Source organism: Carettochelys insculpta, chromosome 2 (genome assembly GCF_033958435.1).
Source record: "Carettochelys insculpta isolate YL-2023 chromosome 2, ASM3395843v1, whole genome shotgun sequence".
Taxonomy (NCBI): domain Eukaryota; kingdom Metazoa; phylum Chordata; order Testudines; family Carettochelyidae; genus Carettochelys; species Carettochelys insculpta.
Window position 1 is genome coordinate 70,540,478 of NC_134138.1, and position 24,172 is coordinate 70,564,649.

The 24,172-nt window shown below is 37.6% G+C and overlaps 1 protein-coding gene across 8 annotated transcripts in view; it reads left to right on the plus strand.

Moving 5' to 3' along the window:
• The window catches only part of ASPH (aspartate beta-hydroxylase), a 196,066-nt gene that overhangs the window by 47,618 nt on the left and 124,276 nt on the right, over positions 1-24,172 (plus strand). For 4 of the 8 annotated variants that reach the window (XM_074987139.1, XM_074987140.1, XM_074987141.1 and 1 more), the window contains 3 exons: positions 4,511-4,555; positions 15,435-15,524; positions 20,123-20,197. In XM_074987139.1, coding sequence (XP_074843240.1) covers positions 4,511-4,555; positions 15,435-15,524; positions 20,123-20,197 — 210 coding nt within the window. The remainder of the gene's footprint in view (positions 1-4,510; positions 4,556-15,434; positions 15,525-20,122; positions 20,198-24,172) is intronic. The other 4 variants (XM_074987143.1, XM_074987145.1, XM_074987144.1 and 1 more) reach the window with 3 other exon arrangements.

Consider the following 24,172-nt stretch of genomic DNA (forward strand, 5'->3'; position numbering starts at 1 on the left):
ACAAACTGTATCAAGCAGTTGTCTTTAGGGACCTATGCTGACATCAGTTAATAAAACTGATACTCAAAGGCACTTACATGTATTTTGTCATTTTAATAATGAATATTTGTCAAATGAAGTATGAGAAGTATATTGTTTTTTAAGTTCTTTATTCAAAAGTGAAACTTAAAGTTAGCAAATAACAGAGGTAACAAAACAGCAGACGTGTAGCACTTTAAACACTAACAAAATGATTTATTAGCTGTCCCACAAACATTCATCACCTAACGAATCATTTTGTTGTTCTTCAAAGTGCTACATGACTGATGTTTTTGTTTAAAGTTTGCAAGACTGTATCATAAATTAGAGTATTAAGAGCTAACATCTTTAAATGATATGCTTTTAAGTTTAATTTTTAAATAGTTTGACAACTATTCTTTCTGAAATAATAGTACTTGTATATTGTTTCTTTAGTGATGGTATGCTTGAGGCTCTTTGTGATTCATTCTACAATGTTTCTTTTGTATTGAAAAGAAATTGAATATCTGTAATGTTTAAGAGTTTGGATCAGTAAAGCAGAGTTCATCAATGATCTAGACTTGTTCATCAATGATCTAGAAAATGAGGTAAGCAGTGAGGTGGCAAAGTTTGCAGATGACACCAAGTTGTTCAGGACAGTCAAAAGCAAAAGGGATTGTGAAGAACTACAAAAAGATCTCAGCAAATTGAGTGATTGGGCAGCAAAATGGCAAATGAAATTTAATGTGGGTAAGTGTAAGGTAATGCATGTTGGAAAAAATAACCCAAATTACACGTACTACATGATGGGGTCAAATTTAGCTACGACAGATCAGGAAAGGGATCTTGGAGTTATAGTGGATAGTTCTCTGAAGACATCCACGCAGTGTGCAGCGGCAGTTAGTAAGGCAAATAGGATGTTAGGAATTATTAAAAAAGGGATCGATAATAAGACAAAAGATATCATACTTCCCCTATATAAAACTATGGTACGCCCACATCTCGAGTACTGCGTGCAGATGTGGTGGTCTCACCTCAAAAAAGATATATTGGCATTAGAAAAGGTTCAGAAAAGGGCGACTAAGATGATTAGGGGCTTGGAAAGGGTCCCATATGGGGAGAGGCTAGAGAGACTGGGACTTTTCAGTTTGGAAAAAAGGCGATTGAGGGGCGATATGATAGAGGTATATAAAATCATGAATGGTGTGAAGAAAGTGAATATAGAAACATTATTTACCTTTTCCCATAATACAAGAACTAGGGGACACCAAATGAAATTGATGGGTAGTAGGTTCAAAACTAATAAAAGGAAATTTTTCTTCACACAGCGCACAGTCAACCTGTGGAACTCCTTGCCCGAGGAGGCTGTGAAGGCCAGGACTCTATTAGGGTTTAAAAAAGAGCTTGATAAATTTTTGCAGGTCAGGTCCATAAATAACAAGGGCAGGAGATGGATGGCAGGAGATAAATCACTTGTCTTCTGTTCTCCTTCTCTGGGGCACCTGGCATTGGCCACCGTCGGCAGATGGGATGCTGGGCTTGATGGACCTTTGGTCTGACCCAGTATGGCCATTCTTATGTTCTTATGTTCTTATGAGTTATATCGTACTAAGGCTATGTGTACACTACATGATGAAGTCGAATTTAAGGCCATTTGCTCGATTTTTACAATGCCAGTGTCTTCACTGTAAATACCATTAGGTCATTTTTAGGGAATGCTAAGGTCAATACGGTAATGTCATTGAAAGCAGCTCGCTGTAGCATCAAGTTTGAATGTAAAAGTTTGAATTAAGGCTAGTGTGGAAATGCCATGTCTTTAAATCTACTTTATTAGCCTCCAGAGGTGTCCTGTATGTATCCCACAATGCCCCACAGTTGTCGGCTCTGGCCACATTAATCTCCAGTGCTCTCCAGTACACAGGAATTAGGTAACAGGAAGCCTAAAGATTTGACTTCAGCACTAGGAAGCCTGTGATGGCTAGGCTGTGGGAGTCATATGTGTATGAGAGGCTGAGAAGCTTCTTCCTTTATTATGAGTGCATATACCCATTAAAACTAGCCCCAGCACGGAGGTTATGGTTCTGTGTCTCCTTCCGTAAGCTGAACATCTTGCATTTTTTGTTTCACCGCTGGTGCCAGCCCCTGTCCCACTGCACCTCGTGACAGCTGGGCTGTGGGCGTTGTGCTTGTATGAGAATCTGAGAAACTTCTTTTCTGTGGTTCGTATTTGTACAGGGACAGCCCCATCCCCCATAGGTGGGAGGGAGTCGCCCCCCGCTGCGGTAAAGATTTTTGTGGGCTTGCTGTCGTCAGTGGGATGCCTCCCCATGAGGCAAAGATTTTGAGGGGGAATGAGGGCAGAGCAATATGGGAAGATGACATCGCATACCCACTGTCTCTTGAAGGTTATTTTTTTTTTTTCTCATGCTGCACCAGTGAAAATATCCAGAATGCTATGGTCTGAGGAAACTGTGGGGTAGGTTCCCACAATGCACTGCTGCAACAGTTAATGTTTGACAGTTGTGTGTGGCAGGAATAAGTCGACCTCATGGGGAGGTGAGGACAGTCAAATTCAAATATATGAAACCCAGCTTTATAAATTGATTTTAATAAAATCAAATTTACATCATAGTGTAGACGTAGCCTAAGTTGACAGATGTTAGGCATTATGAAAATAAACTTTATTTATTGTAATATTGTTTTTACATAAATTAGAAAGCAGTCCTGTGAGAAGATTTGCAGAAGTCTCCAAATCTTAGTTACAAAATTTGGAAACAATGTGTTTATCACATATGATTTGAAATGAAACTAATCCTGACATTCTACAATATATTCCTGCATGTTTATGAAGACTCTTTTTAGTATTATCTTTTAAATATGTATACACAGCCTAAATATGCTTTTGGGGAAGTTGCTGATGATGAAATTTTTGTTGTGTCTAGATATTTATGTATGTAGTACTGTTGTATAGAATTGCTTTGTTACATCATTCTCCTAGAAAGGTGTAACTGTAATATGCTAATGTTAATCAGGTAAGGCTTTTATCGCTTTTGTTTTGTTTTGTTTTATTTGGGGATTTGTTTAGTTAAAATATTTGTTAACCATAATTCTCTCTAACAAAAATAACACTAATACTGATGCAAAACTATTGTAAAACATTCAAATTCAAAATTTTTGGTAAACATTTATTGAATCAATAAATAGTAGTAATATTGAAGAGTGGTGTTCATGTTTTACCTGTTTAGAGATATTTGACTGGTGGAATTCTGAGACCAATTATAATAATAGACATGGCTTTGAGTTGGAAAATCATCTATTTAGTTGGCTTGCTCAATAGAAGCACAACATTTTTACAATGGAGGTTTGCATTAAGAACTTACTTGGAGTTTTGGAACTTGCTGTTGTTTGTCTACAAAAAAGGTAGATGTCCCTAAATTATGGATGTCTATAAACAATTGAAATATCAATAAAAATGTGAAGAAGTTATTTGCTGAGCTCGCTCTTGTGGAGTGTGCAGATTTCAATATTAAATAAAATTTTAAAATTACTGCCCTTTTTGGGAAAAGGTAAAATTGTGTACTTTTTCTAATCGTGTTCTAATTTCAGAAAGTGTTGTGCATAAATACCCTGGTTTTTATCATTTTTAATTATTACAAACTTGGATGACTTCACATGTTTTAATATTTATGTGCTTTATAAGTTTGTTTTATTACTTCTGCCACGTTCATTGGCTTGATAATACTATTCATTTGGTTCAACTGATTTATTTAGTTCTTATAAGTTATGCACTGGAGGCAGTACATTTACACAAGTGTAATTTTGCCAGCCAAGTTAGGATTTACCTGTTTCATCAGTTATGTTTTAACATGAGAAGAAGAGGAAGCAGCTTGGCTTGAAGTTTGTGGGACTAGCAGTTCAAAATTCTTTTTTAGTGTAATAATACTTTTGTTGTTTTTCAGCACAAATTGTACAACTTTACTGTAGAGGCCAAATGTAATAGTATAATTAGTTGGTGAATTCATTTAGTAGTTTAACTGAAACAACTTTCAAAGTTATCTATAGCCATACTTTGTCTTTAATGTCTCTGGCTGGCTATACAGTAGCAGATTATGAAGTTGTCTGCTAAGTAAGCATGATGGTAGGTAGGGAAGGCTGCCATCACTGTGATAGTAATGGTCATAGTATTTTGTTGCAGGCTGCGTGATAGGTTTAGGAATCTGCTTATATTTGGCATTTAATCATTTAACTGTGCCATCAACATTTGGTCCTACATCTGAGTGCAGTCCTGCGATCCATGCTGTCTCCAAACAGAAGTACATTAAAGACCTCTTATTTTAACAAATATATGTCAAAATATATTTAGAAGGTTGACAGTTGGAAGAATCTGGAATTCTATCTACTATAGAGAGTCAATGAAATGTTGTTGTTCTAAATTGGTAAATATATGTTCTTTTTTAATGTATTGAATATCCCAGAATACATGCATAACCTGTTTTCATCTTACAAACATTAGGAGAGGAGCCAGGAGGGGTAGACAAGAGAAAAGCTAATGCAAAAGGTACTTTAATGCTTTTTGTTAGCAGTTATTTGCACAAAACTCACTAATGCCTGAAATGCATGAGTTTTGCAAACTAGGTATTTGAGCTCTGGCTACTAATACTAGATATGGTTGTCTTTTTTTAGCTGAAAATGCAGGAAACAAATACCCTGTAAATTACCTCAGTCAGAATTTCAGATTCCCTTTATCAGTTTGCAGCTAGTGCTTTTCTAATACAAGACTTAGTGAAATGTGAATCTGTTGAAAAACACTTTGTACGAGTTTGCATGATTTAGATGATTATGGCTTACAACTGTGTTATTTCATACTGTGTACGTAGAGAGAATTTTTAATATATGCCCAGATTTTTTTTGTTCCTTTATCCTCTTCAGCAACATCATCATTTATTTACTTAAAGGATTTAAAGGAAGAGTAATCATTAGGATGGTATAATCTGCCTAATTTGCCTTAGAAATTTATGCAGTAATCCTTTGTGTGGTTTAGAAATTAAGGTAGATTTTAGTGATTGTTCACACTATATTTGAATATTATTTCAAGGTGGTTTGCAGGAAGCTGGCTTTTGAGTGTGATAAACTTTACACCATAAATGGTTGTTTTTTTCTTCTAAGGCTAAAGTGCTGAATTAATTTTTTTGTCAATTTACAGTGAAAAGATCTTTAGAAAAATTATCTACTGGGGCAAGCTCTCATGCATGTATGAATCATATTTCTGTGATCTTTGCATGCCAGCTGAAATTTATAGCCTTTGTTTTGCATTATGCTTTAAATAAATTTTATTGAAATTTGTGTTTCTAGATATATTAATAAATTAGCCATTTAATTACTTGTGTTTTTTGTATTGTTAGTGAAGGAATATTATGAAATGTCTTTAGCCCTTTTACATCATGTGGAGAACCTGTTGGAAGGAAGTATTGTGGTTGAATTATAGATATTGAAAGAGTATATTCTTTTCATATGCAGAAAATAAGGTACTGGTAGGCAAGTAATAATATGCTACAGTTTCCACTTATTTAAAGGGTGGATAAAAATTGATTTTTTTAAATTTAAATCAGATTTTAAAAAAAAATTGTCAACATGTTAATTTTTCACTCGCAGTTACAATTAAATCTCATCACAAACATGTTACACATACAGTTACAGCCTCATAAATATGAATTAATGGCTCTAGTCTGTCCATCTTCCTATTAACTCTTGCTTCTTGAAGGTTCTGGACTTTAATTTCTGTTTCTCAGCAGACTGAAAAGTAATATGCAGAGAAAGACACAGGGGGTGATAGGCTTGTTTTTGTTCTTTGCTTATATGGTGGTGGAACTTGGCCAAACACAGCAGAGGAGTTAGTTAAGACATTGTCTTACAGGCAGAGAGGCAAAATAGAGGAAAAGGTGGAGGCAGCATGGAAAGGAACAGTGGAGTGGACTTGAAAAGACATCATTTAGCACACACACTGCTTGCTTTTGCTGTCATGGCTTCTGGGTGTAAGAGAGACCTTACCTGAGAATATTTTTAAGAAATTTGTTCACTGGGAAATGTGTCAAGTGTAAGCAGAGCAAGATGATGATGTAGGGTCTAGTTGCAAAGATGAAACATCATAAGGAAAAATTTTTATTGGGGGAAAAAATTTCATATTTTGTTAAAAAAATATATGCCAAAATAACTTTCCAATTTATATAGAAACCTAAAACCTAGAAGAATGTTTTGTTTATTATGACAGATTTAACGTAGCAGAAACAAAGCAATTTACTGTCAGTCCCATTCATAAAAGAAATTAGTCTGGTCTTCTTCCTATGAAAAGCAAGAGAATTTTTTATCTATATAATTTAGCAGAAGTTCTCTCCCTGGAACCTACTGGTAATTTTGCCAGTGTAAGTCAGGGTGGATTGATTTAAATAAAAGTGATTTAAATATCTCTCTCACACACACACACTCTCACACACACACACCCTTACACAAAATCATTGATTTAAATCAAGTTACCCCCCCCCCCCCCAAAATTAGTGATTTAAATCAAGTTACCAGAAAAGCTAGTGAGTGCACTAAATTTTGGAATAAGCTCCACTGGCACTTCTGTTTTTTGAGAAAAGAATTATAGAATGGTGTTCCCTTGCGAAAGTTGAGTTATGCTGAAGTAAAATAGAGAGTAGATTTATGACGTTAACATTATGGTCTCTGGCTATGATGCATTTAATTTTATTTTGCTGAATCATCTTTTCTGCATATTGTTAAGGAAAATGAAATATTCTTCAAAAGTGAGGACAGACATTAGCATAAATATTCTCTTTTGAAAAATTCAACCAGTTTGAAATACTAAATATCTTATATTTAAAATGGGAAATACTATTGTTACTATCTTGTTTTAAATTGTGCTTTTAATAGTTGAGAATGCTGTATTAATTTGCTGTTTGCATGTATCCTGGCTGTTTCATCAGAGTCCTACGCTTTTGTATTTTAAATAACTAATAAAAGTTATGTATAAAAGGGGACAATGTCAAGTGAAAAATAATACAAGTATGTATATAAATGTTATTGATTAAAATTGTAAGATTTTAAATCAGATTTATCTCTCATTGTTAATTTGCATTTTATTTGTACAGTGAAACTAGCCTGCTCACTTTCCTTTTACTTACATTCTGGCTATCGTTACACTACAGCGCTCTGTCAACAGAAGTCACTGTCGGAAGAGATTTCCCGACAAACTTATGTTGACACACATGAAAGCCAATCGGAAGTGAGCTCCACTCTGTTGACAGAGCATCTGGATTGCCCGGCCATTCTTTCGACAAAACAGGCACTTGAAGCACAATAGATAGGGCTGCCCATTGTTCTGGATGCCCTTTCTGTCGAGAGAAGCACCCCCAGAGTGTCCTCACAGCTCTTTGTCGACAGAATCTGTCAATAGCAGCTTTATACCTGTATGGCTGAGAGGCAGAACTCTGCTGGCAAAAGTGCTGAGTTTTGTTGACAAACTGTCAACAGAACACATTTTTTGTGTGGACACTCTACCAGTTTTGTCCACAAAAACCGGAGTTTTGTTGGCAAAACTCACTAGTTTAACCATAGCCTCTGTTTCTAGTACACCCTATTCTGGTTTTAATTCACTAAAAGTGCAGTAGGTTCTTAATTTTTTGCTATTCTTATTGATTTTTTTTTTGGGCGGGAGGGTAATCTTTGGCTCAACTAATTTGACAGTGTCCCTACAGTGTTATGCTGTAGATATTGGTTACTGTATATTTCCTTGCTGGTCTATGAGGTTGAAAAGATCATGATATTTCTTATCTTAATGAATGTAGTCCTACAAATACAATACTTGTTTGATCGTACAAGATTCTAAGTATGATGATCAAGGAAGTGTTAGACAGTTATTGAAAAATATAAACCCTCTGTAAAAATAATTTAACAGTATTAGCTATAAAAAAAAGGTTCTTTTAGTATGAAATTGAAAATGCAGCAGTTAAAATACAAGATGCTTATTTTTTGCATCTGCTCCATGATTTGAGTCTTAAGTATTAAACTCAGATCTAATTTGTTTAGTTCTATAAGTGTATTAATGGCTTTAAATTGTCATTCTAATTAATAAATATTTAGTCAGCAAGAGAGCTTCACAGAAACTTCTATAATTTTGTTATGGATTGAGTAAAATGAAAAACAGTCTGCTAGCTATGCCAACATTAGATTGGAATGGAGTGATTGAAGAGCAAGAACTAATATCACTGGTCATCTTAGATTATTCTGATTTGGAGCTGCAGTTGGCATTAAATTATAATTTGCCCAAAATTAGTATTCTAATCTAAAAATGGTGCTCATAATTAATGTTTTCCCTTTTTTAAATGGAAATCTGAAAAGTAAAAGAAGCACTTAAACAACCATTCAAGAAAACAAGAGAGAGAGAAGCATCCAGGAAGCAGGAAAACAAAGTTGAAGAAGAGAAAAAGAAAACCACGAGAGGAAAAGATGATGCTGACCGAAAGGTTAAGAAAGTTGTTGAAGTGGCTAAGTTGAGAAAAGATTCTGACAAGGTGAAAAAAGACAAAGGCAAGGAAAATGAAACATCGGGACTAAAACACAAGGAGATTACGAAAAAATCAGCCACTGAAAAGGAGGTTAACGCTTCTCATTTAGGGAAAGATAAAATAACCAAAAAGATAGCTAAAATCCCTTCTGGAGTTCGTGAAAATTCAGCAAAAGAGGTTGAGAAGAAAAAATAGAAATAGGAATTTGATGGTGGGAGAGATTTTTAGTGTATTGGTAACATAATTTAATGCATTAGTAACAATTTTTCTGAAAGTCATTAGTGTGAGTGAATTATGAGATGGCTTTTGTGTTTGCTTGCATTTGTAAATACACAATAAATGTATCTTCTGTGGAGCTCAAATGTGTACATAATGTATTTGATCATGTCTTGTACATTACAAATTGTTGGTATGGCTTTGAAATCTGACATTTCTTTTTCATATACAGTATCAATCTTGTCTAACCCTTAAATATGTCACTTGCTTAATAGTAAAGTGTTAGATTTTTCTTGTAGATATGTGAAGAGTGTAAAAAAAACCTTGTGGCTTGTATGTGGAAGTTTATCTGTACATCACCTAAGTGGTGAAAATTCCTTTTGTAAGAATCCAATTCTTATTTCATTTAAAGGCATAAAACTATAGTGTCAGTGAAACACATTTTGTCATAATCTAATGGGTTTATTGAGTGCTGTGATGTTTTTAGTGGCCTTGTGACCCATAGTTTTGGATTTGCTGTTAATATACTATGTTACTGTTGTGTTGGCTTAATTTTGTGTCTCAAACTTTTATTAATTCATTGTGGGCAAGATTTTCCAAAGTGTTCAGCATGCAGAACTGGGGACGGATTTCAAAATTTATCAGAAGCCAGCAGTACTTCTCAATGGAAGCTTCTGGGAGTTTGCTGCTTTTGAAAATCTGTCTATGTACTGAGATGTCTAAATGGGAGTTGTTGCATTTTGATCAAATTTTAGGAAGCTGATACTGTACCATTAGTTGTATTTTGGCTGTAGTGGATTACAAAACAAAATTTGGAAGTGTTCTTTATTTCTATACATGAGTTCATTTTTTGGATTGTCATGTAGTTTTGTTTGCAGCAGTGAACAGTGTGATCTAAGCCTCTTTAATTGAGGGAAAATAGGATTTACAAATTTAGTATGCTACAAAATCTGTTCTTAGTTTCTGATTTGTATGTGATAAGGTACTTTTATGTACAAACGCTGATCATGTTGAACAATAGAGTTGAGTATATGCTGAACAATTAATTGCTTAATACAATTACAGGAGCCAAGAACAAAATCTGAAAATGATACTCAAGAAGTCCCACTATAAGAAAAATCTATAATGAAGTAGCCCTGGTGAGAGATTATGGGCTGGTGATTCCAGCAAGGTTCTGGAGTTTGACTCTGCGGTTCTGATTCTATCTGGAACTGTTCCCTCACCTCGTAATAAATTACAGATGGATATTCTGTGGTCCGGCATGATTTTGATTAGCTGGATGCCAATTTACCATGAGTGTGGTGAAGCTTCCCCTAGTTCCATTAAGTTTGATTACAGCATTAGATATGATCTGTGCTGTTATTTAGCTCTAATTAACCCCTGAATGTCTTCTAAGAGCCCACTAAGTAGTGGAAGTGTTGGTAACGCTGCTAGATGGTATTGACTTCCTGTGATCTGGCAATTTCTCTGGTTCAGAAATAGTCAAGTCCCAAGGATGCTGGATTAGAAAGGTTCAACTAGTAATTAATGTGCCTCAGTTGATCTGGTACACATATGTATGCTTAATGGTATTAAGGCTTCAAAGTTATAAAATGCTTTAAGACGTATGAATGACAAGTGCAGTGGTATACTTTTACATAAATGCTGTGAAGGAAATAATGTTTTTGAAAAGAAGCTGAAAAGAAAACAGTGGTAAGTACTACAGTACAGTGAAACACAAGTTGTCATAATTAGGAGGAATGATATACTGAATTACTTTCTAAACTCTTGTAAAATGGAATAGAGTATATACATGTGTATTGGTCAGGGTATATTTTAGAGATTATTAGCAAAAATGTGGGGATGATTATAGAAATGTTTCAAAACAACTCTGAAACAAATATTTTAAGCACCTTTTGAAATGTGACTCAATGTCTATGTTTGCATAACATGCCCAGACTACTTCTTAGTTTAAATTTCATTACAAATTTTAATACAGGTTGTACCTCCTTTACCCTCATCTGGTCCTGAATGAGGAAATTTGCTTGTTAAAGGGATGTCCCCTACTCCTGCTGCCAGCTCTGTTTTTGCTCCCCTTCCCCTCATGTCCCAGGGCCACCTTACCTCCTGCACAGACGTTGGTCCCTGCTGGCCCAACAGCAACCCAGCCATGCTTGGGGAGTTGGCTGCAGCCACAGAGGCTGGCTCCATCCCTGGCCAGACTGCTGAATGTGGCCCCAGCACCGAGAGCACTGGCTCCATGCTGACAGAGTTACCATCCCAGCATTGGCCCTGCAGATGCCAGCTCTAGTTGTGGTTGGGGTGCCAGACACTGCCCCAGTGCTGCAGCTGCTAGCTTCAGCTTCTGGGCTGCCAGCATCACTCCAGCATCAGAGGCCAGCTCTGGCCCTACCCCTGTGGGAACCTGGTGCGGCCAGCTGTTGCCTCTGGCTGGGGAATTAAGGCTACCGGGTTCCCTGCTAAAGGCGGCCTGGCTTTCTCTTCTAATCTCCCAACCCAGTGTCTCTGATCCAGTAACATCTGTGGTCCTGCAGAGCATTGGTTGCCAGACTAGGCAGTGCCAGTTTTAGCAGGTTCAACCTGTACTCTTCTTATCTCTTATTCCATTATAACCTGTTGGATGTGAAGATAAATATTTGATCAAGAAACACTTTTCTTGTACTTAGGAATCCTATATGCAATTTGCTGATACCTCCAGTGTCTGGATTAAGGGTGTGTATATCAATATTTTTTTCCCCCATCTGGTACAGTGAAAATTGAATGTGGAGGAAGATTTGAGTGCCATACTTTTCAATAATGCCTTCACTCTGTTGCAGTTGCTGAACTACAATATTTCAGTTAATTCTAAATTATTTTAGGTTGCTTTTTTTTTTCTTCCTCCTGCATAACTGGATCAGATGTCCTACTATCTGGAAAAAAGTAACTGCACTTGAAATAAAAAGATATCTTCAGTGTGCATAGAGCAGTTCTAGATAAGAATATGAATTTTGAAGTTGTACACATCATGGCATGGAGGAGAGTTAACTCTCCCTTATGGCCTTCCCCCCCTCCCCGACTCCCTCAGCCTCAAAGCCACCAAAACCAAACTGTCTTCTTTTATGTCCCACTTTTACAAAGATTATATACATGTAAAGTCACACTGATTTCGCTGGAACTATTCCCATGGATAAAGTTAAGCATGTGTGTAAGTCTGCAGTAATAGGACATTAGTTAAGATGCTGTTATTTGAAAGCAGCTTCATTACAACTTCTGATGTACTTCAGACTCATGTTTCTTTGGAATAGTTAATCCCTCATTTTCCTGTGAATTCCAGTATTTATAGAGTTTTAAATGAGGTCACATATTCATGATTTGTGAAAGGTTAAATCCGACTCACTCTGTAATCTAAGGCAGGGGAGTGTAAAGTGTGGGGCAGGCCCCCTTGGGGGGCATGAAATTTTGTAAGAGGGGTGGGCTTAGCCATCTCATTATAAATGTTGAAATATGTTACTGTGTGTATGTATGTGTATTCACAGGTATATAACAATAAAGCTTTTTACATTCTACACACTTATTTTCTTACACATGCCAAAAGGGTTTTTTCTCATATGAACATAACTGAAATTTACATCCGTTTGGATTACATTAGGCAGATTTGGGGGCCCTGCTAATTGCAGGGACAAAAAGAGGGGCCTGAAGTGAAATGTTTGCTCACCCTGATTGACTGCATGGTATTGTGTCTCAAAGCCCCTTTCATTAAAATCAAACATCTAAATCCATCAGAGACTTGTTATTGTTTTTAAGAGCCTCAAAGTAAAATGTGCTCACTGGTTCAATCAAGGAGATTCTGTGTACACAAACATCACAAGATTGTTGATCACAATGTACCTTTCTGGAAGATGTTGGTTCTCTGAGCATATTCTCAGGACATTTGTCACTTACTTGTGTAACTTTGTGGCACTAGAGTGACTCAAACAATGCTGTCAGTTTTTATTTTAAGTTGCTTGGTTTCCATGAGTACAGTGTTAAAATAGCCAAATATTTAATCATCCTTTTAGGTTTGGATTTGCTGGTCTACAACAATCTGCTTGTGCTGTTGCATGTAACTCAGTTTAAAAATATTTGAGTTTTAATAGTAGAAGAGATGAGCAAAACAGTCCTTGTTCCACAGAACATTCAAATACCCAGTTAAGTTTTATATAAGTACTTGTTAACACACACAAATGGTTCAGAATAGCCCAGAAATGATTGCGAAATTAAAATATATAACATAGCTTTCCCTTCAAGAAAAATTGCTTTGAACAGGTGAATAGTGAAAAGGCTGATGAAACTGAAGTGGTAGCTTAAAATCAGTTTTATAGGGTATGGTGTAGTTGACTTTGGAGCAACCTGTTTCTTGACTTGCCGTGGTATAATTGCAGCACGTGTGTTCCTCTACCACTTTATACTTTAGGGCTTCGTCTACACTACTGAGATCTGTTGACAGACATTACTGTTGGGCAAAACTTCGGTCAACAGATTGTGTCCAAACAGCAAAGCAGATTGAAAAAGCAACACGTTCTGTCAACAGAGTGCGGCCCTGTCTGTGGAGAGAGTGCCCCCTGCAGCATCCACACAGCTTTTGGTTGATAAGAGTCTGTCAAGAATGGCATTCTGCCTTTGTGGGAGAGGCAGAAGACTGTTGACAAAAGTGCCTCATTCTGTTAATTTACTATTGACAGAAGCATTTTTAGTGTGGATACTTGGTGAATTTTGTCGACAAAGCCAGCGTTTTGTTGCCAAAACTCTTTAGTGTAGAAATAGCTGAAGACAAAGGGAGAACTTGAAGCAATGAAAGCAAGACACGGGCACATACTGTAACATACATTTTGGGTTCTGTTGATCTGCCCATTTTATAAATTGTTGATATTGCAAAAAATCTAAAGCTGAGAGTTTTGTTTTGGAGTGTGTAGCTAGAAAATCTAAATAAGTGACTAGGATTTATTATGCAAAGTGATGAACTACAGGTTTTATTCTATTTCCGCCCCCCCAATCAGGCTTCAGATATTTTAAGTACTGACTTATTTCAGCTTTGCTGGTAACTATTAGAAGATTCTACAGAGATATTGAAATACTTAGTTGGTCGTTTCTCTGTCTTTTGATTGTTGTTCATTGAGTGTCATTTTTGACAAAATTCTGTTGAGAATAAATTCAGAAGATGTATACAATCTACACCTGTCTAGAAACACCTACAATTAAGGTGAGGGAACTAAAATTCTTCCTGCTCCTTCCTTTGTTGAGCCATCAAAAATTGGTCATATTAATGAACACTGTTCAAGGACTAATGTTAGATTTTATTAATCATAAAGCAAATCTGATGCATAATTGATTTCAAATTTTGAATTTGACATTTTAGGAATAAATGTTTCTGGTAATGTGAGAGACAATACAATTTGTGATTCAATGAGAACACAAGACGTGTAGATCTGGTCGTGTGATTATGAAGTAAAAACTTTTTTATGGAAAAAGAATATGTATGCTGATTATCAGGATATTCTTCTTGAGAACATTCCACAGTCTAAGCTCCCAGTCTCTTAATGCAAGTGGCTCAAACCTTTCAGTTGTTACCTTGCAGAATTTAGGGCCCCATAAGTAAGTTTAACAAATCTGCATTGGATAGAAGAAAGATGGGACTGGTTGATCTTCCCATCTGGGAATTCTATGATCTTCTTAATCCTGGCGCTAATTGTTGTATATGTGTAGCTTCTTTATTTTCCATTATGGTGAAATTCATAGGCACTTATTTAGTTATACAGGAAGTCTTTCTACATTTGGCAAACATTTGTATCGGATCTTTGCGAATCATAGTTTTGCTATACAATTTATAGACCTGTTTTGTGGACTGAAGACAACTAAAGGATAGATTGCTGAATCCAAAGCAAAAGCTAGGCCTGCAGCCTTCTTCCCAATTTATTGAGCTCTTTTTGTGAGACTAGTCAATTTGTTTTATTTTAACTTACATGTTATGAATTTTTAGAACTCAAGATAAGAGAGCCTGCAAAATGTCATATAAATACAACTATTCCAAAATTTTAGAAAAAGTATAATTAAAAGAAATAGCTGCTTATGTCAGCATATGTTACACTGAAAAAAAACTATCAAGACTATTGTGATGTATTTAAATCACCGTGGATTTTGTTCAATAAATTTACACCGATGAAGAAGCTTGGACCTCTTTACCTTTTTTTCCTAATGTCATATTTATGCATTCTTAAGCAAATTGGGAGATATCAGAGGGGTAGCCGTGTTAGTCTGTATCTGCAAAAATGACAAGAAGTCCTGTGGCACCTTACAGAGTAACAGATTTATTGGAGCATAAGTTTTTTTGTGGGCCAAAACCTACATGCATCTGATGAAGTAGGTTTTTGCCCACAAGAGCTTATGCTCCAATAAATCTGTAAGTCTAAAAGGTGCCAAAGGATTTGTCATGTTCATATCAGAAGGGTTAATTTGACCTTTTTGCAAGGAACGTACTGTTAAGGGTAACCTAGAACAGTACATTTCTAGAATGAATACTGAGGTGCTTACGCTGTCCATTTGTTGTACTGGTAATATTGAATCAAGATTGTCTCGTAACTAATATATAGTGAGATCAAGAACAAAAAAGCCTAAAGTTAACTTTATAACTGAAAAATGCAGGACTTAAAGAAAGATCTGTCCCAGCACAGCCAACACCAGCAGAATCGGAGGAGTCCATTCAGCCTGTGGAGCAGTCATTCGTTATGCCAGGTAAGGTCTCATAAACTACTCATGATGTCATAAGGCAAAAAACATTTCACTTGAATTATGGTTTGTCTGCATTGATCTGGGCTTGTGTGACCTCTCATCACAGGTAAAAAATGCCTCCTTTCTGTTGCCAGTGTTTTGCCAATTAATTTCATGCTTGTTTTAGTTTGCTGTAGTAATTTATTCACAGATATTCAGGAATCGCTATAAATGATTGTTCTAAAATCAATAAACATTAAAATTCTTAACTGATTAATTAGTGTATTTAAAAAAAAAGTACATTCTTGATTACAGTTTCAATAGTATTGTTTCAGAATATTTTTTCTGAGAGAGTACACAAATGCTGATACACACATAGATGTAGTATAGAACTTCATTAGTTTGAATAGTCTGCAATGTTTATGTTGCTCCACCCAGTGTTAGTTGAAGGTAATACAAAACATAAAAGTGTACACAAATGCCATATGTTCTCATTACTGTCCTGGTTAGATGACAGAATTATTAAAAAAATAAAATTTAATTTTCAGTCACTTGAAAAAGGCATAACCTTTGTTCTTAAATTAGACCAACTTTTTTTAAAAGAAAGTATAGTGTTTAGTAAAATAGTTTTATACTTGGAGTTCATATTTGGCTCATCTGCTGGAACAAAAGTTTGGAAAGAATAGTAAACCCATCATTAGTATCCCTTTATATAATATTAATGTTGCTGCTGTTCGTATTGTGGTGCTTCGGAAGGGGCAGTAAAGCAGGGTCAGGGCACCAAACCAGACCCCACTGTTATGCACGGTACACATATATAACAAGCAGATGGTATTAGGTAATTTAAATGCTTTTTGCATTTCAGGAATATTTAACTCAATAGTTGGGCAAAGTTGGATCAGTGCTACGTATTTTTAAGCATTCAGAGTTTCTACTACAGTGTTCAAGTCTTCTGCTTATGTTCAGAATGTACCTTAACAGATAGATTTCCTCAAGGTAGTGTTTTTTGTGGTGATGGGTGCCAGTACGGCATACCAGCACCTCCACACAAATCTTCCCCACAACCGGGGATCCCACAGCTGGGGCTCACAGCAGGGTTCTGCAGCCAGTCCATTTTCAGTCGCAGGGTTGGTGGAGCCCCCGCTGTAGGTCCTGCTGGCCTTGCCGCAGCGTGGAGCGAAGCCCCCGCGGGGAGAGTACTAAGCCTTGGTTTTTTAGGAAAGAAGCACTGAATTCCTACATGAAACATCAAATTGAAACCCTCCAGTCTTGCATAGAATTCAGGGAAACAAATTAAAGACCCAATTTTACAAGCGCTTGCTAGCAAGTCCTATTTACTACCAGACACAGGTTTTCAGTGTCCAATCCAAGCATTATTCTCTAACTTTTTATTTCTGTGCCTCAAGGTAACGTAGGTAATGAGTAGGTAATCTAGGGTGTATTATTAATAAATTGGAAACTTTGTGCTAAAGAAGAATTATGTTCTTGTATCACCACTGAGAAAATTCATAGTTTTTAAGCAGTAATTTCCAAGTTTCCTGATGAAGTGCATCTGCTTGGTGTCATCCTGTAAACATAAAAAGTAGATGGCTTTCCTGCAGCATTTAATTTTGCTATACAAACAATTTAAAGGTTGAGTTAATTGTTAGTTTCCCACACTGACGAAGTGAATTGAATGCAAGACGACATACATTATGCGCCAAAAATGTAATTATGCAAGTTAACTGTTTTCATAGAATCAGAGGACTGGAAAAGACTTTGAGAGGCCATGAAGTCCAGTCCCCTGCACTCATGAGAGGACCAAGCACCATGTATATGTATCATTACTGACATATCTAACTTGCTCTTTAAAATCTCTAATGATTGAGACTCTACAACTTTCCTGTGCAGTTTATTCCTGTGGTTACACACTCTGACCATTAGGAAGCTTTTAAGTGGTCCCTTCCACATATGTATATCGTGCTTAATTGGTGTAGTAATAAACATTTATGTTGTTGATAATAGTGCAGCTTAATGTCAGAAATGCTAAAATTTCCCTTCAGTGGTTTTAATTTGCTTAATCTAAAAACCACATTAAAATTATTAGATAAATTGAGTAGAGTGTGATAAGTTCTTTTAAGTGCTTATTCTCCCAGTTTCTGTGTATCTATTGTAGTCAGACTTTTACTGAATTTTTAAATTCAGGTTTCTAATTATTTCATTTTAAATGTATTTGACACTTTCCTCCATATAATCTAATTTTCAGTTACTGAATAAAGGAATAGAGAAAGGACAGTGACAATTTGGGCTCCATCCATAGTAGTCTTACTATTTTAAATTAACATTGAAAATAGAAACTTTTTTTTATGGATTTTATTTAGAAAATTAGTTATTTGTCGTGGTTGAGGGTTTGTTTTGACAATCCTTATTATAGACATCAGAAATAACAACAATTATTACTGGGCAATAGTACTTTCCCTAATTTCAGTATTCAATATTAAACCTATTCCATTTTTGTTGGCTCAGACAAATTCTTTTCAGTTTGAGCCACTGTTGGCTAAGCTCTGGACAAGGACTAAGTACTTCCTTTCTGAAAAATTAGTCCATTTTACAAGTAATATTTTAATCTTTTGGGAAGCTCAAATAATGCAAGCTGACATGAACTTGTGTAGTGTATGCTCAGTATGTGTAAAACTTGAAGACCCAGAAGGCATTGAAGGCTTACTAGTTTTACAAAAATTAGTTACCAGTTTGTTTACCTTTATGTTTCCTTTCCATATTCATTTTAAATATACAGGTACGTGCATACACGTGCGTGTGTGTGTGTCTGTAGACCCACACTTCATAATGTGAAATTGTCTTTCTTCAGTAGATAGAAAAATGGTCTGCCAAAATTTCATACTGAAAACCCAGGACCCATCTTCTTGGAATTTAACGTGATCATGTGACTGTCAAATTCTCAAGCTTCCTTCCAGGACGTGCGTGCTGTAAGAAGCAGTAGCATCTGTAAGAACAGAGTGGTACAAATTATTGAAAGTGTAGGATGATAATGTGCATAAACTGTTGCACAGTAACACAGGTGTTCAGGGCTTGATGTCTTCCTTAAATTTGTATATTTTTGTATTCACCTTGTATCTAACTGCTCATATACTTCTGTGAATTTCTGGTTTAACCTGTGAAATTTCAGTATTTGAGCTGAATTAGGTTTATACAAATATGAGGTGCCCATACCTAACTGGAATAATCAGTTTCTGTAGCAATCACATGGATGAGACAATAAAGGAAGTAATAAATAAAGTAATATAGGTTGGAACTTCCTGATCCGGCACCTTTGGGGCCTGATCAGTCCACTCCCAGCCTGCTGGCAGCCTCTGCCGCTGAGGCCGTGTGGTGCAGGTTTCTGAAGGTCCAGCAAAATCTATTGTCCTGCCAGAAAATGGACGTACCCAGACCAGAGAGTCTCAGAATAGAGAGGTTCAGCCTGTAATATTGACATAGCATTTTTTCTCATCAAGCCACCTTTGAGAACCCAATCTGATACTACAGCGTGTATTGCTTTTTCATCACCTCATTTTAAGTGAGTAATTGCTTAAAATAAAGTGCCACAAATTTGAGAGATGGAAATAGAGTGAAGATTTACATAATTGCATCCTAAAAGGCACATGCTGTCTTGTAGCAAGTTTGGCTTTCATTTACTGTAGTACTGCAATGGAAAATATTCTGTGTTCATATCTTATTTACAGAGACAGAGAATTACTGCAAGGAGAAACAGTCACTTGAGGCAATTTTTTTTAAAACAAGTGTTTGTGGGGATGTGGTGGAATGGGTGGAAGACAAGTTTTATGAAAAATAATGGATCAGAAATGAAACTGTGTGTAATATAGCACAAACAACTTGGGAGGTCTTTCCAGTGGAAATATTGACACCACTTGCCCATTATTTCTACAGAAGAAGTAACCCAGTAACTTGGATAGTATTTTGCTATCCTACCACATGACACACACAAGATATTGCCCATAAAGAAAGTGTGTTTTATTTAAGGTATTAAAATAATGTGGTGGATTTTTGGAAACATAAAAAGTAATACCAGAACAGGCAAAATACGTAGCTTTACTGCTATTTGAGGCTTCTTTTGTTTGTTTGTTCAGTGCCTTCTATTTTTATTTTTAAAAGGTGGTGGGGAATGTTTTATTTTTGTTTTTTCTAATGCACATTGCAATAAGTATTTGTGCATAGGTTGAAACCAGAATGAGTTCTTGTTTGTTACTTTATGGCAGCTGAAATGCAATTATCTGGAGTACTAATGATATTTTGTCTTAAAAAAAAAAAAAAAAAAGTACAGATTAATTGATCTTGACATACTAAGCAACATTAAGCAAATGCTTTCAGTTCTTCAGTGAAATTGTTAAAAGTTTGATCTTTTTGAAAGGTGTTAATTTTTATTGTTTAAAAAAATGCAGCCTACTTTATCTCGCTTCCTACCCGATCCAATTAATTAGATGCAAAGGAAAATTATACAGTAATCTAATATAGTCAAGGAATTGCTTGACTGAATATGTCCTTTTTTTTACTACAAAGTAATTAATTGCAATAGTTTCAAAGAACAACTATTGTTATCCTTTGCACTTCTCTTTGACATTTAGAACACAAGAATGTTGAAGCAGAATTGAGAGAGGAAATACAGTCCCTTCTTCATGATGCAGTCCATTCACAGCCTGGTATGAATTCAGACTTTTCTGTCACTGAAGAATGTATAAATACTATGAAAAATCTGAACAAAAAGCAGTCAAGTAGCACTTTAAAGACTAGCAAAATGGTTTATTAGGTGAGCTTTCGTGGGACAGACCCACTTCTTCAGACCATAGCCAGACCAAAACAGACTCAATATTTAAGGCACAGAGAACCAAAAAGAGTAAGCAAGGAGGACAAATCAGAAAAAGATAATCAAGGTGAGCAAATCAGAGAGGGGAGGGGTGGGGGGGGGAAGGTCAAGAATTAGATTGAGCCAAGTATGCAGACAAGCCCCTGCAGCGACTCAAAGTTCCCATCACGATTTAAACCATGTGTTAATGTGCCGAATTTGAATATAAAAGCCAGCTCAGATGTTTCTCTTTCCAAAACGGTGCGATAATTCCTTTTCAGTAACACACATACCTTTAGGTCATTGACAGAATGCCCCATTCCATTAAAATGTTGACTAACTGGTTTGTGGATCTGGAGTGTTTTGATGTCTGTTTTGTGCCCATTGACCCTTTGTCTAAGGGAGTTAGAAGTCTGTCCAATATACAAAGCATCTGGGCGTTGTTGGCACATGATGGCATATATGATGTTAGTAGAGGAGCATGAGAAAGTGTCCGTGATTCTGTGACTAACCTGGTTAGGTCCAGTGATGGTATTTCCAGAGAAGACGTGGACAAAGCTGGCAGCGGGCTTTGTTGCAGGGAAAGGTTCCAGGACTGGTATTCCTGGGGCATAGACTGTGGCTGTTAGTGAGGATCCTCATGAGGTTGGGAGGTTGTCTGTAGGAGAGAACAGGCATGTCACCCAGGGCCTTCTGGAGTGTGGCATCCTGATTAAGGATAGGTTGTAGGTCTTTAATAATTCGTTGCAGTGGTCTGAGTTGGGGGCTGTAGGTGATGACCAGTGGTGCTCTGTTCTTGGCTTTTTTGGGCCGATCTTGGAGTAGCTGGTCTCTGGGTATTCGTCTGGCCCTGTTTATTTGTTTTTTTACTTCTCCTGGTGGGTAATTCAGGTTTATGAATATTTGGTACAGTTCTTGTAGTTTTTGGTCTCTGTCAGTTGGATCAGAGCAAATGCGATTGTACCTAAGAGCTTGACTGTAAACAATGGATCTAGTCACGTGTGCAGGATGGAAACTAGAAGGGTGTAGATAAGTATAGCAATCAGTAGGTTTTCGGTACAGTGTGGTACTGATGAGGCCATCCTTGATTAGTACTGTAGTGTCCAGGAAATGTATCTCTTGCATGTTGTAATTGAGGCATAAGTTGATGGTGGGGTGTAGATTGTTGAAGTCTCTGTGGAATTCTTCTAGAGCCTCTGTACCATGGGTCCAAATCATAAAGATGTCATCAATGTATCTTAAGTAGAGGAGTGGTAATAGGGGACGAAAGCTGAGGAATCGTTCCAGGTCAGCCATAAATATATTAGCATATTGTGGGGCCATGCGGGTGCCCATAGCAGCTCCACTAATCTGGGCTATGTCTACACGTGCACGCTACATCGAAATAGCTTATTTCGATGTAGCAACATCGAAATAGTCTATTTCGATGAATAACGTCTACACGTCCTCCAGGGCTGGCAACGTCGACGTTCAACTTCGACGTTGGGCAGCACCACGTCGCAATAGGCACTCCGAGGGAACGTCTACATGCCAAAGTAGCACACATCGAAATAAGGGTGCCAGGAACAGCTGCAGACAGGGTCACAGGGCGGACTCAACAGCAAGCCGCTCCCTTAAAGGGCCCCTCCCAGACACAGTCGCACTAAACAACACAAGATCCACAGAGCCAACAACTGGTTGCAGACCCTGTGCATGCAGCATGGATCCCCAGCTGCGGCAGCAGCAGCCAGAAGCCCTGGGCTAAGGGCTGCTGCACACGGTGACCATAGAGCCCCGCAGGGGCTGGAGAGAGAGCGTCTCTCAACCCCTCAGCTGATGGCCGCCATGGCGGACCCTGCTATTTCGATGTTGCGGGACGCGGATCGTCTACATGTGCCCTACTTCGACGTTCAACTTCGAAGTAGGGCGCTATTCCCATCCCCTCATGGGGTTAGCGACTTCGACGTCTTGCCGCCTAACGTCGATTTCAACTTCAAAGTAGCGCCCAACACGTGTAGCCGTGACGGGCGCTATTTCAAAGTTGGCGCCGCTACTTCGAAGTAGCGTGCACGTGTAGACGCGGCCCCGGAGGTATGAATTGTCCCCAAAATGGAAATAATTGTGTGTGAGAACAAAGTTACAGAGGTCAGACACCAGATTGGCTGTGGTGGCATCAGAGATGGTATTCCTGATTGCTTGTAATCCATCTTTATGTGGAATATTAGTGTACAGAGCCTCTACATCCATTGTGGCAAGGATGGTGTTATCAGGAACTTTTCCGATGTTTTGTAATTTCCTCAGGAAGTCGGTGGTATCTCGGATATAGCTGGGAGCGTTTGGTGGCATAGGGTTTGAGGAGGGAGTCCACGTAACTGGATAGTCTGGTGGTAAGGGTGTCAATACCTGAAATGATAGGGCGTCCAGGGTTTCCAGGTTTGTGGATTTTGGGAAGTAAATAGAATAGTCCAGGCTGCGGCTCAGATGGTGTGTCTGAGTTAATGAGGTCCCGAGTAGCAGCAGGGAGTTCCTTCAGTAGTTGTTGTAATTTCCTTTGGAATTCCCAAGTGGGATCAGTGGAGAGAGGTCTGTAAAATGTGGTGTTGGAGAGTTGTCTGTCTGCCTCCTGTTCATAGTCTGACCTATTCAGGATGACAACAGCACCCCCTTTGTCAGCTGGTTTGATTATGATGTCTGGGTTATTTTTGAGACTCTGGCCAGCATGGTGTTCATCATAGTTCAGATTATGTCTCATTTGGCATTGTTTGTGTATAATGTCAGCCTGAGCACGGTTGTGGAAGCACTGTACGTAGAAGTCCAGACTTTCACTACGACCCTCAGGGGGAGTCCACATAGAGGAGTTCTTTTATTGTTGGTAGGGGGGGTCGAGAGAGTCAGACTGTTGTTCATAGGTGTGCTGGAGAAATTTCTTTAGACGGAGGCAGTGAAAGAAGGCTTCAAGGTCACCACAGAATTGTATTAAGTTTGTGCAGGAGGTAGGGCAGAAGGAAAGACCCCGGGATAAGAGAGACTCCCCTGCTGGGCTGAGTTGGTAGTTTGAAAGGTTAACAATGTTGTTGATCGAGCTACTGTTATTGTGGTTGAAGTATCCTGAGGAATGAAGTAATGAAGAAAATTTATTCTCTTTTCTTTTTTGTAGAGAGAGGAAGTGTGTTTTATAAATATCTTGTCTGGCACTGGTAAAGCCTCGTACTGTGGGGTCTTGCGTGGATGCCTGTGTGTTGATTATAATTTCAAGTTCAGAGAGTTCATTTTTTATCATCTTTTGTTTATTGTAAAGGATTTTGATCAAGTGGTTCCTCAGTTTCTTAGAGAGCGTGTTGCATAGATGTTCACTGTAGTCAGTGTAGTATGTTGATTGTAATGGGTTTTTCACTGTCAGTCTCTTGGTTTTTGTTTTGATAGTGTATAAACTAGCACGGCTTCCTCTTTGTTACTATTCAACATGCAAGGCACTACATTTAGCCGTTTGGAATGGAGATCTGTCAACTACATGAAAAAACTTGCCCAGATCCAGACAGACATCATCTTTCTCTCCAAATGCAAGAAAATGGACATTGTACCCAAGGGACTGACACCACTGGTCATCACCTACAGCCCCCAACTCAGACCACTGCAATGAATTATTAAAGACCTACAACCTATCCTTAATCAGGATGCCACACTCCAGAAGGCCCTGGGTGACATGCCTGTTCTCGCCTACAGACAACCTCCCAACCTCATGAGGATCCTCACTAACAGCCACAGTCTATGCCCCAGGAATACCAGTCCTGGAACCTTTCCCTGCAACAAAGCCCGCTGCCAGCTTTGTCCACATGTCTTCTCTGGAAATACC